This window comes from Pagrus pagrus, assembly GCF_965226575.1.
Source record: "Pagrus pagrus genome assembly, chromosome: 18".
NCBI classification, from domain to species: Eukaryota; Metazoa; Chordata; class Actinopteri; order Spariformes; family Sparidae; genus Pagrus; species Pagrus pagrus.
In genome coordinates this window covers 450772-466478 of record NC_140202.1, presented here as the reverse complement: position 1 = coordinate 466478, position 15707 = coordinate 450772, and the positions used below count along the sequence as shown (strand labels likewise).

The window sequence follows — 15707 nt, the reverse complement described above, 5'->3', positions numbered from 1 at the left end:
CATGTCATCACTGGTTAGGTTTGGCAGGGGCCCAGAGAAAACTACGGAGTCCGACATTGTTTTGGCACAGTTACACACCGACTCAACATTAATCTTAGTGACTTCCGACTGGCGTCGCCGGCAGTCATTACCGCCGACATGTATTATGATCTTACTATATTTACGTTTAGCTTTAGCCAGCAGTTTCAGGTTTGATTCGATGTCGCCCGCTCTGGCCCCTGGGAAGCATTTCACTATGGTCGCTGGTGCCGCTAACTTCACGTTTCGTACTATGGAGCTGCCAATAACCAGAGTTTGTTTCTCAGCGGGTGTGTCGCTGAGTGGGGAAAATTTGTTTGAAACGTGAAGCGGCTGGTGGTGTAACGTGGGCTTTGGTTTGGTATTATGCTTCCTTCGTTCAGTCACCCAGCCGCCCTGCTGTCCTGGCTGCTCGGGAGTTGCCGAGGGACGGCTAGCTGAAGCTACGGTCGCTCGGTCCGCACTAGCTAAGTGGCTAGCTGCAGCAGTTACAGTCGGAGTTTCCATGCTGCGGAGCCGAGCATCCAACTCACTGAGCCTCGCCTCCAACACTACAAATAAACTACACTTAATACATGTACCAGTATCACTAAGGGAGGCAGAGGTGTAACTGAACATCTGGCACACTGAGCAAGAGAAAAGAGGAGAGCGAGAGGGAGAGAGAGAAGCCATCGCTAGCTGATAGTGGCTAAGCTAGGACACGATAGATTAGCCAGCAGAGCTAAGAGAGCTACAAACAGCAGCAAGCCCGGCGACCAAGCTATAAACACAGAGTATTGTTGAATGCCTTAGTGGACCAGCAAGTGCCCGATCACAAGCGGGATCTCGGTCGCTGCAGAAGGAATACAACAATAATCTGCTTGGACGAGCCGGAGCAGCACAGTTACGCTATCAGTCAGTAACACAACAACAGGAAATGACGCAATGACGCAACACGCTTACCGTAGTACGTAGCAGGTAACATACCCCAAAACTCACCAAACTTGGAATATATGTCACACCTGGCGAAAAATTTTATAATCTGTTGTCTGTGTGAATTTTCAACACTAGATGGCGCTATAATCAAGGAAAGTGCATTTTGCCTAATAACTCCCATATACTTTGTCGCACATTCAAAAACCTCATATCCACGCGTTCAGTGAATTGTGCTGAATCTGCTGATATAGGCCACGCCCATATCCGCCTACCGTTTTTTTTCGCTAGCTCGCGAAATGTCGCAAACCTACTTTTTCAAACTCCTCCCAGGCAATTTCACCGATTCGCACGAAACTTTGCACACAGCATCTGTGGACCCTCCTGACAAAAAGTTATTAAAAGAATTTTAATATTTCAAACAATACTCAAGTTATTAAATAACAACTTCCTGTACATTTGGATCAAAACAGGAAGTGTTGCATTTCTCTACATTGGTGTGTCTGAATAACATGAAACTCAGGATACTTCTTCCACATGAGCCACTAAGGCTCTGTGCAAAATTCTGGCCGATGACCACTAGGTGGCGCTCATTAAATTGAACTATTTTATATCTCCACATCGGTTTGTCCGATTAAAGCCATACTTGGTACACTCATTGCCACTGCCCTCCTGAGGATAGCTGACGAAGGTCTTACCGATCCAACACTAGGTGGCGCTCTGGTGGCAGTTTAAGTTTAGATTTGGCACTGTGCCCACACCATAACACTTATGGATATGAAACTGATTGGGGTGGTATAGACTGGCCCCTCTAACTCACACACCAAAATTGACCAGCAGGTGGCGCTATTATCAACACAAAACCGTTTTTGCCTAATAAATCCCACATAACATGGTGCACATTGTTAAACCTTATATCTACGTGTTCACTGAATTCAGCTGAACTGTGATGTAGGCCACGCCCACTTTCGCGCCAGATTTCCATTCGCAAATTCGCTAAATGACGCAAACCTACTTTTTCGAACTCCTCCCACCCAATTTCTCCCATTTGCACCAAACGTTGCACACAGCATCTGTGGACCCTCCTGACATAAAGTTATCAAAATAATTTTGATATGCCAAACAATACTCAAGTTATTAAATAACAACTTCCTATACATTTGGGTCAAAACAGGAAGTGTTGCATATCTCCACATTGGTTTGTCTAAATGACATGAAACACTGTTTCCTACTTCCCCATGAGACCATGAGCCACCCTGCTAAATTTTGTCTGATGACCACTAGGTGGCGCTGTTTAAATTCATGTATTTTATATCTCCACATCGGTTGGTCGGAAGAACACGAAACTTGGTAGAATTATTGTTAATACGCTCCTGAGTACATCTCTTGAAGGCTTTACCGATCTGCCACCAGGTGGTGCTCTGGTGGCATTTTCATTTTAGATTTGGCACTGTGCCCACACCATAACACTTATGGATAGGATATTCATAGGGGTGCTATAGACTGGCCCCTGTAACTCACACACCAAAAATCACCAGCAGGTGGCACTGTTATCAAACCAAAGCCATTTTTCCCCAATAACTCCCACACAATATGGTGCACATTGTTAAACCTTATATCTGTGTTCCCTGAATCCAGCTGAATTGTGTGGTGTATGCCACGCCCACTTTTGCGCAAATTTTCCATCCGCGAAATTCACCGATTTGCAGCAAACTTTGCACAAAGCATCTGTTTATAACCACTAAACTTTCACTTTCACTAATTGTCTTGCATGGCCTGATGAGGGTTTGTGCAAAACTCTGTACAAATTGGACAACAGGCGGTGCTTTTATTGCTAAATGACGAAAGAACAGCTTCATTTTATTCACTTTTGATTGTACATTCAGCATGGGGAGCATTGGACAAGGTAGACATCCAAGCTCCATGGGTTTGTTGATTCTGGCTGGAGCACACTTGGTAGAATCTGGCTGAACCCAAAATTGGACAAAAGGCTGGAGCGGGATGAAAAGGTTCTTTATTTGAACACAAATGAATTCACAGATAATGATGGTCTGAGGTTCAGAGGTGTCTCGCCGCTCGAAGCAGCCCAGGACAGGCGGAGCGCCGCAGTGGACCTGAGGTGCCATGTAGTGGGTAGCCGCTCGGAGGAGCGCAGATCAGGTGGTGTGTTGCAGTGGGGCTTAAGAGCTGCGTGGCGTTTGCCCGCTCGGAGGAGCACTGGGCAGGATGACACTGTAGACAAAGCAAGGCGAAGTTAGTCGTACTGCAAAAAACAGGCAGAGCCGACAAAACATTGTGCTTCACGACATCATCTGGCAGCAGCTACATTCAGGATCAAGGCTTTTAAGTTTGCGGTGATTGTCAACCTGCTGCAGGTGCATGTCATTGTCATCCCTCCCGAGCCCGCAAACTCCGCCCAGCATTCCAGTGCACCTCTACAAGCAAACACAACACACAAGAAGAAAAAACACAACACAGACTGCAGCCATAGATCATGACAAGATGTTTATTATAATTTCAGCTGTTAAATAAAATTTGGCGATGATTTCGTTGAATCATGTTTTTTGTGGTAATATAAGGGTTCATTTGATGTTGATTTTCTGTTATGGAGTCTAGTCACACTTGTTATACATGTAATTGAGTAAAATATGGCCTTTCATGTAAATGCCAAAACAATCAGCAGGACACCGCAGGGAATCGAACCCCATCCCAGTAAACCAGGAGTACCATTACCAGTGCCTTTTGCTTTTTGAGGCTACATGAAAGGTAAAGCAAAACCTGCATTAGCAACAGCATATGACTGGCAGCAATTGATATTATGCTATTACTGCAATATAGTAAGTGCTGTATATGAGCTTAATCGTTTTCAATAAAATGTTTGACTTCAAATGTGTATCATTGAGATGAGTGATTACAATTATTATTACTATTTGCCATAACATGTTTTACTTTAAAATGCTGTTGTAATGCAGGAAACGAAACCCTTTTTATACCTAACAGTTTTTTTTGGTTTTTTTTGTTTTTTATATTGAACACACAAAACATACATATATAAATAACTACAATATAAACGTTAACAATTTTTTTTTTTTTTTTTTTTTTAATATATATTTTGAACACACAAAACATACATATATAAATAACTACAATATAAACGTTAACAATTTTTTTGTCTTCTTTTTTATATATATTTTGAACACACAAAACATACATATATAAATAACTACAATATAAACGTTAACAATTTTTTTGTCTTCTTTTTTATATATATTTTGAACACACAAAACATACATATATAAAGAACTCCACAATAAAAGAAGGTTAATTACAAAACTGCTACTAAAATTACTACTGCTATTTCTGCTCTTGTCCCCAACTATTCTTTTAGGTCCTAGATGTAAAAGAACACATGATCCCCTCATGGTCACTGAAATAAGTTGGCACCACTAATGATTCAAGTATTGTTTTCACATACACATGATCAATTAGTGTGCCTTTTTCTGTTGTTGGTTGTTTCACAAATTGAACAAACCCTTTGTTTGTCATGAATTTGGCAATTGATGATGATTTCAAAATGTCGTCATTGAATTCTCCCATGACAGCAATTGTCTCACTTTTTGGATTCAGCCAATCAAGTAATTTGCCTAAATTTAGTTTAAACAAAGTCATGGGATAAGATGGTGGTCTATAAATTACTGCTATCAATATGCTGTATGTAGTGCAGTGGTAAACCAAACATTCTAAATTTACATTTGGTACCTGGAGAACATTACATGCCAAATTGTCTGCACTATAAAGGCCAACTCCACCATGTTGTTGACCTTCAATTTCTGTCAATATTGGGTTGCTGCTACTGTAGGATAAATTCCTTGGCTGATTATGAAAAACATAACCGTCCATCTTTACAGTTTCAAATGAGGAAACTGCAGGCAGCCATGTTTCTGTAACAGCAATGCAGTTAAGCTGCAAATGCTGTGTACACAATGCCAAATCGGATACATGTTGGGTCAAATTCTGCACATTCATCAAAAACACAGTAAAGGTCTGCGTACTGAATCTGTGCCTTGTAATATTCTCGACCATGAAGGGAGGCATCTGTTCAATTGCATCTTTAATTGCATCCTTACAATAGATGGCTTTCTCCTTAAAATCCATAATCACCAACCCTGACAAATCTCTAACCCGACTCAAACCTACATACGCCTGTCCAGCTGCAAAAATCCTTTCAAGCGACACTACCGCTTTATCTACTGTAATGCCTTGTACTTTATGCACTGTACAAGCCCAGGCAAGCTTCAGTGGAAATTGCCTACGCATTCCACCCTTTTTGGTTACCCTATCCTCTTCAGGTCCAATGCCCGTGGAACCTATTTCTACCGCAGAGGCAAATGCACAGCGTTTCCTCTTCTGTACGCCTACCCTATCGTCATCAAATTTAACATACACCATCTGAGGAAACCTCATTTCGTCATTCTCTGGATAAACTATGTGTGTGACAGTGCCACACACCCCATTGACTAGACCATCCGCTACATCTAAGTTTTTAAACAGCATTACACGGGCATCTTTCCCTAAAAGCAGCGTCTCATCCAGACATGTGTCGTATGCTCTGGAATGATGTCCGCTGATCAACTCCAGCTTGCCTGTTTTCTTACTGTTCACATAATCCTGAGCCTCTATCTCGACATAATCCGGACAACTTTCAAACAACTGCTTTACATTATGCTCATTTACTTGTCGATTTGTGGGAAATATGTGCAAAGCTGAGCTGACTTCGCCGGTTTCACAACGTTGTAATATTTCAATGTCGCTATCCAACATCGGAGTACCTTTTGAACGAGTTCTAACTCTGTTCAACAATTCTGCAAATACCTGATCTTTCTGACGAACAATTGTTTTTAGTTCCGCAATCTTAAACAACTGAGACCACAAATCAACACCTACGTCATCTAAATACAAAGGTTTCCCTTTCACTGGAGGCAACTGATAAAAATCTCCAACTGCAATTACACTAACATTTCCAAACGGGGAATAGTCACCAGATTGCTTAATTTGTCTTAATCTTCCATGGATGTAAGCCAATAGTTTGTGATCAACCATGGAGATTTCATCTATTATCAAAAGCTGCAAGCTACTATATTTAGCACGTAAAGAATTCAGCTTCTCTTCACCCAATGGAGTGTAGGGTAAGCGTACATCTTTACCAATGCTAAATGCATTGTGAATAGTAGCCGCATTTAAATTGTGCGCCGCTATCCCCGTAGGAGCCGTTAGTACAACGCAAATGTCGTCCGGATCGCGACACACTCTCGACAACAACCTCGTTGCCTCGTATTGTATAGCCTTGATCAAATGGCTCTTTCCTGTCCCTGCGCCGCCTGTAATAAATACATGTATCGGATCTGGCTTTGCTCCATTTACCCTATCTAAGCACCACTGCCTTATCTGATAAAAAATACACATCTGTGTCTCATTCAGAGACCTAACTAAAGCCAAACCATCACGTCTGCAGAGGACATTGTTCCTCTTTTCTAAATGTGCAACATCTTTACCGTTTACCGCTAAATCTGGAATGCCATCTACTGGTTCGTCCACTATCTGCTCTGTCTCTCTACGTTCCTCTATACACTCTAAACGCTCCAACTCCTGCTCTGGGCACAGCTCGCACACGGCATCTTCTACAACACCATCACTACTGATTGAATTTTGGATATCATCCAACTCGTCTGCGTCCCTTTCAAATTTGCATCTATTCTGATCGACCACCGCTTTAACAGAATGTAGCGATTCATCACCTAATCTCACACGACCGTGACTATAAAACTGCTCAAATGTCTCAAACCCCGCCGGTTTGAGCTGCCCGTCGTTATGATACGGCAGGAACAACTGCAAAATGCTCTGATGGAACAATTCCGGATTCTTAGTCTCCGAAAAGCGCACGTAACGAACAACGGCGGGCTGCGTACGTGTTCTTTTCACAACAAAACCACAATTATTGTTTAATTTAACCCTATTGACACACGTTTCGTTTTTACTCAAAACACGATACTCTGATGCAAATGTTGCCAAACACATGTCATTAAATGTACTATCCTTCGGCCTATTCTTGTACCTGTCGACAGTATTCCTCATCCACATATCTTCATCGGTAAGATCATGTGATGATGCCTTTTGTTTTAACACATTTAAAGGCAAACTCATTCTAACTGTATTCTCCCCTACCGGCACAAACACAACTTTCCTAGAGCACTCCTTAAGATGCATGTTTGTCAATCTATACACTGCCTCTTGAGCACAAACATCCCTATTGTGTAAATACACACTTCCTAAATTTTTCAATGCATCTTTAGCACTACTATTACCCTCTTTAGCTGCTTCCCTCTGAGCATTTCCTAACAACAACCCCATCTCCTTTTCTGCCTTGGAGATGTAAGAAATAATGTACACTACGCAGGCATAGGCATCAACGACATATTGGATGTCAATATTAGCATTCCAGCATTTTAAAAGTGGTTTGCTATACTGATTTATCCAAACCTCGTTCACCTGCCTCTTCAAAACGACATGCGTCTTCCTGCCAACACGATTATACGCAGCTTCGAAAACGGTTTGATTTAATCCTAAATGTCTAAACAACTGTTCCACACTATCAAAACTGGCATTCTCATCTGAAAGAGCCGTTTTAATTTTTGTCATAATGGCGGCTGCAATCTCTTTTTTCATGATCTCCGTTTTTTTCTGCCCCTCATTTTTGCATGCACAACGGTCCAATTTATGTGCTTCATCTACCTTACATTCACAAGATTCTTTGCCATCCTCTTCACTGACTGGACGTGAAATAAAAGTTTTTGCAGACGGCGGCTTAGGAAAATTGAAACGACAAACAGTTTTATTCTTTTTACAAGATTTTGAATGTCGTTTTGAATGTTGTTGCACAGATGTTACAATTTCCAATAATGTTTCATCCTGTGCTGGTAATTGACACGTCACATACTGATCAATAAATTGAACTACCTCTTCATCTGTGTTTTTATCAATTATTGGGGCATTCTCTATCCAAAAGAGGCAGTGAACATGTGGTGATCCACGCTGCTGGAATTCCACCCTATAAAAATAATCCTTTATTTTGCCAATAGGATTAGATGGAGACATGAGCACCTCTCTCAAAAAACAATGCCAGCGAAAATCAAACATTGTGGCCGCAGTGACCGGATTGCCACGCAAAAGTTGACACCTATCTGCCCATTCTAACTGTTCGGCTGTCTCTGTTCTACCCGCCTGCTTCAAAATACTATTGAGGAGATTTTTCCATCGCATATCAGCTGAAGAAAACGAACAAAACCACGCCGGGACACCCAGCTGACGAACACAAGCCAACAAATCACGCTGGGCTCCCTGCCAAAAAGATGGGGTACCTCTAATAGGTTTAAGAAAACGAAACCCATCATCAACATGCAACAACTTTTTCAAAGATTCTTCATCATTCAAAAAATTTCTGCTAACCTTTTGAGATATAGCACCTCCTTTACCCTTCCGCAATGCTATCGATACATTTGACACAACCTGTTCTACCTCAGATAAGTACTGAGCAAAAAAGATGTATTCAACATTTTGTGCAAATCTACCATCAGCATGTAAAATCCTGTTATTAAAATAACACGACAAAGTCAAACGATGCTGTCTACTATCACGATATGTACCAAGTCCACTAGGAAACAACACTGGGAAGCATTTTGCTTCATTTGTATGATCAGACAACAACCTGACAGGAGAGTTCCCTTCTGCTGGAGCCAAATTCAATATATCATCAAAAGATTGATCTTGGTTTCCTGACCAATATCTACAGGCATAAGACAAGTGTCCTGGAACATGCAATGTTGTTGTCTATCATGCAGAAGCTCATCTTCCCCAACATCTGCAGATGCTTCACCACCACCGTTACAATCAGTATCCAGTTCCCTACAAAAGTGGTTTATCCACGCTTCATTAAACTCTACATCTTTATAATGGACATTTGTCTGTTTTAAATACTGCAAAGCCTGCCTTACGCGCGTACTATCAACAAACTGATACTCATAATGTCCTTTATAAGTAAGCTTTCGCTTCAACTTTACCGGCAAAAGAGATCCTTCCATGTCTGTACGTGGCAGCAAATTGCTCGTCTGCACAATATTTGCAGGAACACACGTTACAGGTCCATGTACTCCATTTTGCCCACCTTTGGGCAATGCCAACATCTTCATAAACGGAATATGCAACGCGATCAAATGTTGCTCTAAACTATTCAAACACGCCAATTCTGGTGGAATGGGACAAACCGCCAAATTGTTCAATGCACATTCAGGTGGCATTACACCTTTACTAATCTTAGAATGACATGTGTTACAAATCCACAGCTCTCCTCTAGCTGTATCCAACCATTTGCACGGCAATACACAGTCTTCATTACATTTATGTAAATACTCTTCACTAATACATTTATCTGCTATTAAACTTATTTCTTTCCTTTTACTATAATCATCTCTTTTACATTTCAAAACCTGATTCTTAAACAACCCTCTGTGGCATACGCAGCACACAAAATCTGGCCCATCTTTAACTTTATCCCAAAACTGTTCTGTAACATAATCAAACTGCTCTGCCTTTTCTTTATTTTTTTCCCTCTTCAATTTGTTTCCTGCTATAACACGCTTCTTATGCTCAAGACTTCCATGATACTTCCTTGTACTCATGGCTTTTACATGCTGCCTGTGCACTTCATTTTCCCTATATTTCCTTTTATTCATTTCAATAAGTCTATGCTTATACGCTACATTTTCCCTATATTTCCTTTTAATCATTTCAATTAATTTATGCTTATGCACTACATTTTCCCTATATTGCCTTTGACTCGTCTCCTTAACTTTATGCTTATAGACTACATTTTCCCTATATTTCCTTTTATTCATTTCAATAAGTCTATGCTTATACGCTAAATTTTCCCTATATTTCCTTTTATTCATTTCAACAACTTTATGTTTATACACTACATTTTCACTATATGTCCTTTTCTTGATTTCAATGACTTTCATCCTATGCAACACATTTGTCTTATATCTCCCTTTACGACTTTCCTTGATTTTCTCCCTATGCAAATCATTTTCCTGGTATTTTATTTTTGTTTTTAAACTCTTTTTACTTTTCAAATACTTAGAAGGACTAACATAAGTTGGGTTGAATGTCAATGTGGTCGGCTCTTGTGTACACACAGTACTAGGCTGCTGTTCTATAACATTATCTTCAATATCTATGACTTCTTCAGCTACACAACCTGAAGCTACAACTTGACTTGAACTGTCAGCACAAACGCTCTTCTCTCTACTTTGCTGTCTCAAATTGTATCCTCTGGAAGAAGACGCGCAGTAACAATAACAACTCTGCATCTGAGGCTGCTTAACACAAACAACAGTCTCATAATGATTACCATTGCAATTTTCTAAATACACTGCCTGATTACACAACTGCTTACTCTTGCAACTGTAAGCAAGCCAGCGATCACCACAAAACGTAAAAATATTTACTCCTAAACAATCTGCTGCTGCTTGAATCTCTACTTCAGTGGCCCAACTACCAACATAGCGCATTCTTGATCTACTCAGATAATCTGCCATTGAGGAATACTCGGGACGCAACATATATGCTAGAGGATTGGCCTGTAATTGCTTAAACACAGCTAATCTAATTTTTCTATGATTCTTCTGTGTGCCACACACAGCTTGACTAACCGCTCTAAAGAAACAATTACCATCACCAACTATTTGCTCGTTCTTACAAGGAGCCCCTAATGCACCAACCTCTGTAGATACTAGATCGAGTTTCTCCGACTCTACGTTCAGCTGTTTGCACAAAGCTTGTGCAACGTTACTACGCAGCGGATTAAACTCAAATCTTTTACTTGTCACATCGCTGACAAATACAACATCTGAATTAACCACATTAACATCCCTGCTTTTCAACTTTTTGGATCCACGACTACCCACGGAAATCTTGCGTTTTACACCTGTCTGACTGCTGCTACTGCCAAGGCTTACCTGTTCAGCCGACACTTTAAGTGGTGGCTGAAGAGGTAAGCTACAACCAAAGTCAACCTCTCTGCTTTCCACAGTTGCACTTTGACTTTTGTGAGTGACACAAACACCTGCAATCTCAAACAGCTTTGGAGTGTTCATTGCGGTGGCAAATTTGCATATGTGATCAAACACACGGTCAAGGCAACTAAAATACACAACAACACTAAACCCATTCACATCTACCATGCCATCTGCACCGCGTGCGTGGGAGTCAACAACTGCATACTGCCCATCTCGACCAATGATAGCACACGTGCTGCCACTCACAGTCAGAAAGCATGTGTCATATTTGCAACACATCTTTCCCAAACCATTTCTGAGAGTGGTGTACACACCTGCATCAACAAGCTGTCCCTCAATCACATCAACTTCACCAGAAACATAGTCACCGTACTCAAACTGAAATTTCTCTCCATCAATAATGGACTCTTTAGGCAAATCTGGAATGCACAGCAGTTCAGACCTCCCACTGATGGACTTACTTTCCCGCAACAACGTGTAGAGCTCATCCCCTAACTCTACAACCTTATCCAGATCGCCAGACTGCCACGAAAACACAGTATCAATGCTGTGTTTGGCTATAGCTACCAAACTTACAGCCATGCACTGAAGCCCTCCGTGTTGGAACCGAGCGTCCCCTTGGTGAAAAGTTCCCCTGATGGAACTTAGGTCGGTCTCTGGCCTGACTGAAATGCTATCCTCCAGCTTTGCTGCAACGCCGACGTCAACGGTCTCGCCTGCAAACAATGTAGCACTCTCCCCGTCATTATCTACTGGACACTCAATGACAGAAATGCCATGCACAGCATACCACTTCGCGCCTAAAGACTCCTGCAAATGACCGATGTGAAGCATCAAGTCATTAAGGCATGTGTTGAACACAGCCACAGATGTGCCAATACCAGATGCCATCCCAGATGCATCACGCGTGCCACAATCAACAACCACAAAATACCCGTTATGGAGAATAACGGCACTGACCGCACCCCCGAGGTTCAACAGACACGCGCCGTGGATAAACAACTGCTCTTGCAGCTTCTCGTACATCGCGGTGTCTCCCTCCAGCCAATTAAAATCGCTACGTGCTGGAGGAGGAATAGCTACCTGCCACTGCCTGCCAAACACATTGTGCTGTTCAATCAACTTGCACAAGTCCTGTTTATCCTCGCTCTTCTGCCTAGCTTCGATGTGACTCTCCAGTTTGCCACCTTCTACGCCTATGCTATCGACATCTGTCCCTTTCCACGTACACACTGGAGACATGACATGTTTCATGACTGCTGCAACGCCACATGCCATGGGTGTATTTATGTCGTAAGTGACTGGTGCACTTTTGACATGAATACCAGGAACAACAGACTGCAGGGGCTCTTCACACCTGCAAGGAACGGGGTTAGCGTCACACTTACCTTTGTTGGATCTCAGTGTCGGCGAGACACCAAGATCGACGACAGGCTGAAGGTCCCCGCCCGGCGCAGCGACGACAGGGGTGTCGGCGGCGGAGGCGGCGACGGCGACCTAGAAGACAAGAAAAACATTAAATGATCTATAAATAACCTATACTACTATTTTTATAAAAAGGTACTAGACACGCATTTTACACAAACTGTACTAACCTCCCCCCTGGCGTCCGCTTTCAGATGAGCAGTTGCAGGCGGTGGCACGGGTTTCACCACGGGCAAAGCTCTCGCCGGGACCTAGAGAACATTTTTTTCCAATGATTATCCAATTATTGCCGTAATACTGCAGACGTGCACACACAAAAAATCCCAATAAGTCAAATATCGAATAAAATCGAGACAAACCTTCTGGCTTGCAGAAGTCCGACGACGATGTTCCACTTTTGGACGCTAATGGAAGAAAAACAAAATACACTTTCTGAAGCCATATTTGGCCAAAAGCCCTTGTGGACAATATTGTGCAGTTTTGCATGTTGTTGTGAGTGTATCAGGAAAAAGGAGATGCTACACAGGCTTAAACAAACCAAGAGATACAACTTGCACGCAGTTTACCTTTGAGCTTCGTGGAACAGCGGTACAATCAGGGGTAGGAAGATGGGATGGCACAGCAGCATCCATCGCAGCCAACACCGAACTGCTGAACCAAACAGGGTTGGGCTGGATGAGATGGAGTGCGCTTGCACTTGCGTCAACCTGTGAAATGCATATAGAGAACGACTCCTCTGTCAAAACGCCATCATCAAATCAACAATCGTATCCAAAACAGGCTAGGTTAAATCAAGTGTAACATATCTGCTGCTGAACCACCCTCTCTGCACCAGAGGACTGCTCACGTTCCTCAGGTGCTCTCCTCTGTAATGACAAAATAAGATACTTTGTATTAAACCACCAGTCGAACATTGCAGAGGTCAGCTGATCAAAAATACATCAACCGCACCATTACAATGTGTAAACAATTACCTTCCCGCCCTTGCCGACGACTGTCCACTCAAAGGGGTTTGATGGACGAGGTACGGCGACCTGTCCCCTGACAACCACCTTTGGGACGACGTGCCTACGAGGCGGCGACGCTCTGGGAGCAGGCTGTAGCTTTGGTGTCGGAGGCTGCAGTTGTTCAAATGCAGCGTTCCACAGCAGCCCGGCTAGAACGGGCATGCCGTCACTATCGCTGAGGTGAACCTGCGAAAATAACGAAAATGAAACAGATTACGCGGTGCAATAAACTTGTCATTCGACTACAGACAAGGTGTAGATGACGCTATGTATTCTACTTACACCATCTCTGTACCACAGCTCACGGCGGTTCATAGGGAAATGCTCAGCTGTAGGGAAGTACCTGACACCTAAAAAAGAAAAATAACATACATTATTGTAACATCTCTATGGGTTATATTTAAAGTTTTAACGGAATGATTATGGAAATTGTAATATTCGTTCAAACAGTCTGCCAAACAACATATGATGCATTATACGTGGAAAGGTACTTAAACTCTAGTCTTTTTAAAGCTTACCCATACGTGCTGCCACGCGGCGGAACTCTTGACGCATGAAGTCTTGCTGAAGGACTTCAACGGTCAAACGAGGTACGAAGTCTGCGACACACACCTGGAGAGTAAAGTGGTTGTTAATGACATAATAATCTCTTTCTGAAAATGCAATAACTAATATCGTATAAATATACATTATTTTGCAACAGTTCATACAACTAAATTAACTGTGGTAATATATCAATGAATACAATAGAAAATAAACCTACGTTAGACCATCGACTGCAAGCGGCTTGCAGGAACTTAGCGAAGTCCGCCCCTGCCTCGTCGATGGTCTTGCTGGTTGTAAGGTTGTTGCTAGGTGCCATGACCAGGACTGCGTCAGGAGTCCGAGGAACAGCAGCGTGTAGCAACTCGGTCCTCAGCTCCCTCGCGCAGGCCCCGGGCGTGGACATGATGCCAAAGGAGAGTGAGCCCTCTGGCATCGGAACAATGCCATCTGCGAAAGCGCGCAGATGGGAAGCGCCTATGAGAAGAACAAACTGGAAAAAAAAGATTACATTGTTATAGAATGAAAATCACTAATTATTATAAGTCTTGTTATTAATATTATCATTATTGTTATTATTTTACCTTCTCGTCAGGGACTTCCGGCGGAATGACCAACTTGTGTTGTTTTCCCGTCAGCGACGAGATTGGCCATTGTCGCACAGCGTGGCGCTGACCGGTGCCAACTAATACACAGAAGAAAAAGACACCGAGATACAAATAGTTCATAAAACATTACAAATCATCATCACAAATCATGTAAACGCAACACACCTTGCCACTAGCAAAATATGTAGACCGTACACATACAAGGAAAACATTTACATACGTGCAACAGAGACATTGGCGGGCCGCTGCGGTTCCACGTCAACCGTTCGCCGTTCTGCCATACGCCGTTTGGCTGCCTCCGAACGGCGATAAGACTTGCCCCGTGGCATCTAATAACAAGTAGACAATTGATTAATATTGACATTACAACTCATCTTTAGCCTGCAATAATTGGAAAAATACATGTTTAACAAGCAACTAGTGATGGAAGCAGAAGAATTAAAGTTGTTACTTAAATCAAAGTATTCATACAACACTGACAAATACTAGACTAAAATGCTGATAGTTTACTTTAACCCTTGTATTATGTTTGTTTGTCCCCCTTTACTTTGGTGTTCCCAGTCAAATTTGACCAGTCTGGTTTAACTGCTCTCACATTAACACAAAAAACATAATTTCAACATAATCGGCACCAAATTCTATTTAAGACCTTTTAATACTGTACATAGTGTATCCAACTACCAGTGAACATCAATAACTGCAGTAAATATCCAAACAATAGACACTGAAAATTATAATAATAATAATCAAAACACAGACCAAATTCACAGAACATCATAAAATCAACATGAATAGTCATCTCTCTCTCTGTGTGTGTGTGTGTGTGTGTGTGTGTGTGTGTGTGTGACAGAGTGCAGTGAAGCGCTACAACGCCCGCGAAGTTCAAAAATGTACTCCAGCCAATCATGGCGCAAAACGCCTCGAAGTTGAAAATTTACTCCCGACACCCACCGCGCGACAACCCCAGCGACATTTCAAATATACTCGCGCCAATCGCAGCGCAATAACGGAGTCGTTTACCAGTGAGCCGATGTAACAGTTGAAATGACTTTTGATATTAAATT

The 15707-nt window shown here is 42.2% G+C and overlaps 1 protein-coding gene across 1 annotated transcript in view; it reads right to left on the bottom strand.

The window, feature by feature from the left end:
- Positions 1 to 3077: 3077 nt before the first annotated feature.
- LOC311274452 (uncharacterized protein) overlaps positions 3078 to 15707 on the bottom strand; it is a 48053-nt gene continuing 35423 nt past the window's right edge. Inside the window, exons 6-18 of the mRNA XM_084382131.1 lie at positions 14864 to 14972; positions 14620 to 14720; positions 14256 to 14528; positions 14011 to 14104; positions 13775 to 13842; positions 13460 to 13678; positions 13307 to 13351; positions 13052 to 13192; positions 12845 to 12889; positions 12656 to 12736; positions 12449 to 12557; positions 3297 to 3365; positions 3078 to 3162 (exon numbers count right to left, since the gene is read on the bottom strand). Of these exons, the coding sequence (XP_084238257.1) occupies positions 3319 to 3365; positions 12449 to 12557; positions 12656 to 12736; positions 12845 to 12889; positions 13052 to 13192; positions 13307 to 13351; positions 13460 to 13678; positions 13775 to 13842; positions 14011 to 14104; positions 14256 to 14528; positions 14620 to 14720; positions 14864 to 14972 (1332 nt within the window). The 3' untranslated portion in view covers positions 3078 to 3162; positions 3297 to 3318. The remainder of the gene's footprint in view (positions 3163 to 3296; positions 3366 to 12448; positions 12558 to 12655; positions 12737 to 12844; positions 12890 to 13051; positions 13193 to 13306; positions 13352 to 13459; positions 13679 to 13774; positions 13843 to 14010; positions 14105 to 14255; positions 14529 to 14619; positions 14721 to 14863; positions 14973 to 15707) is intronic.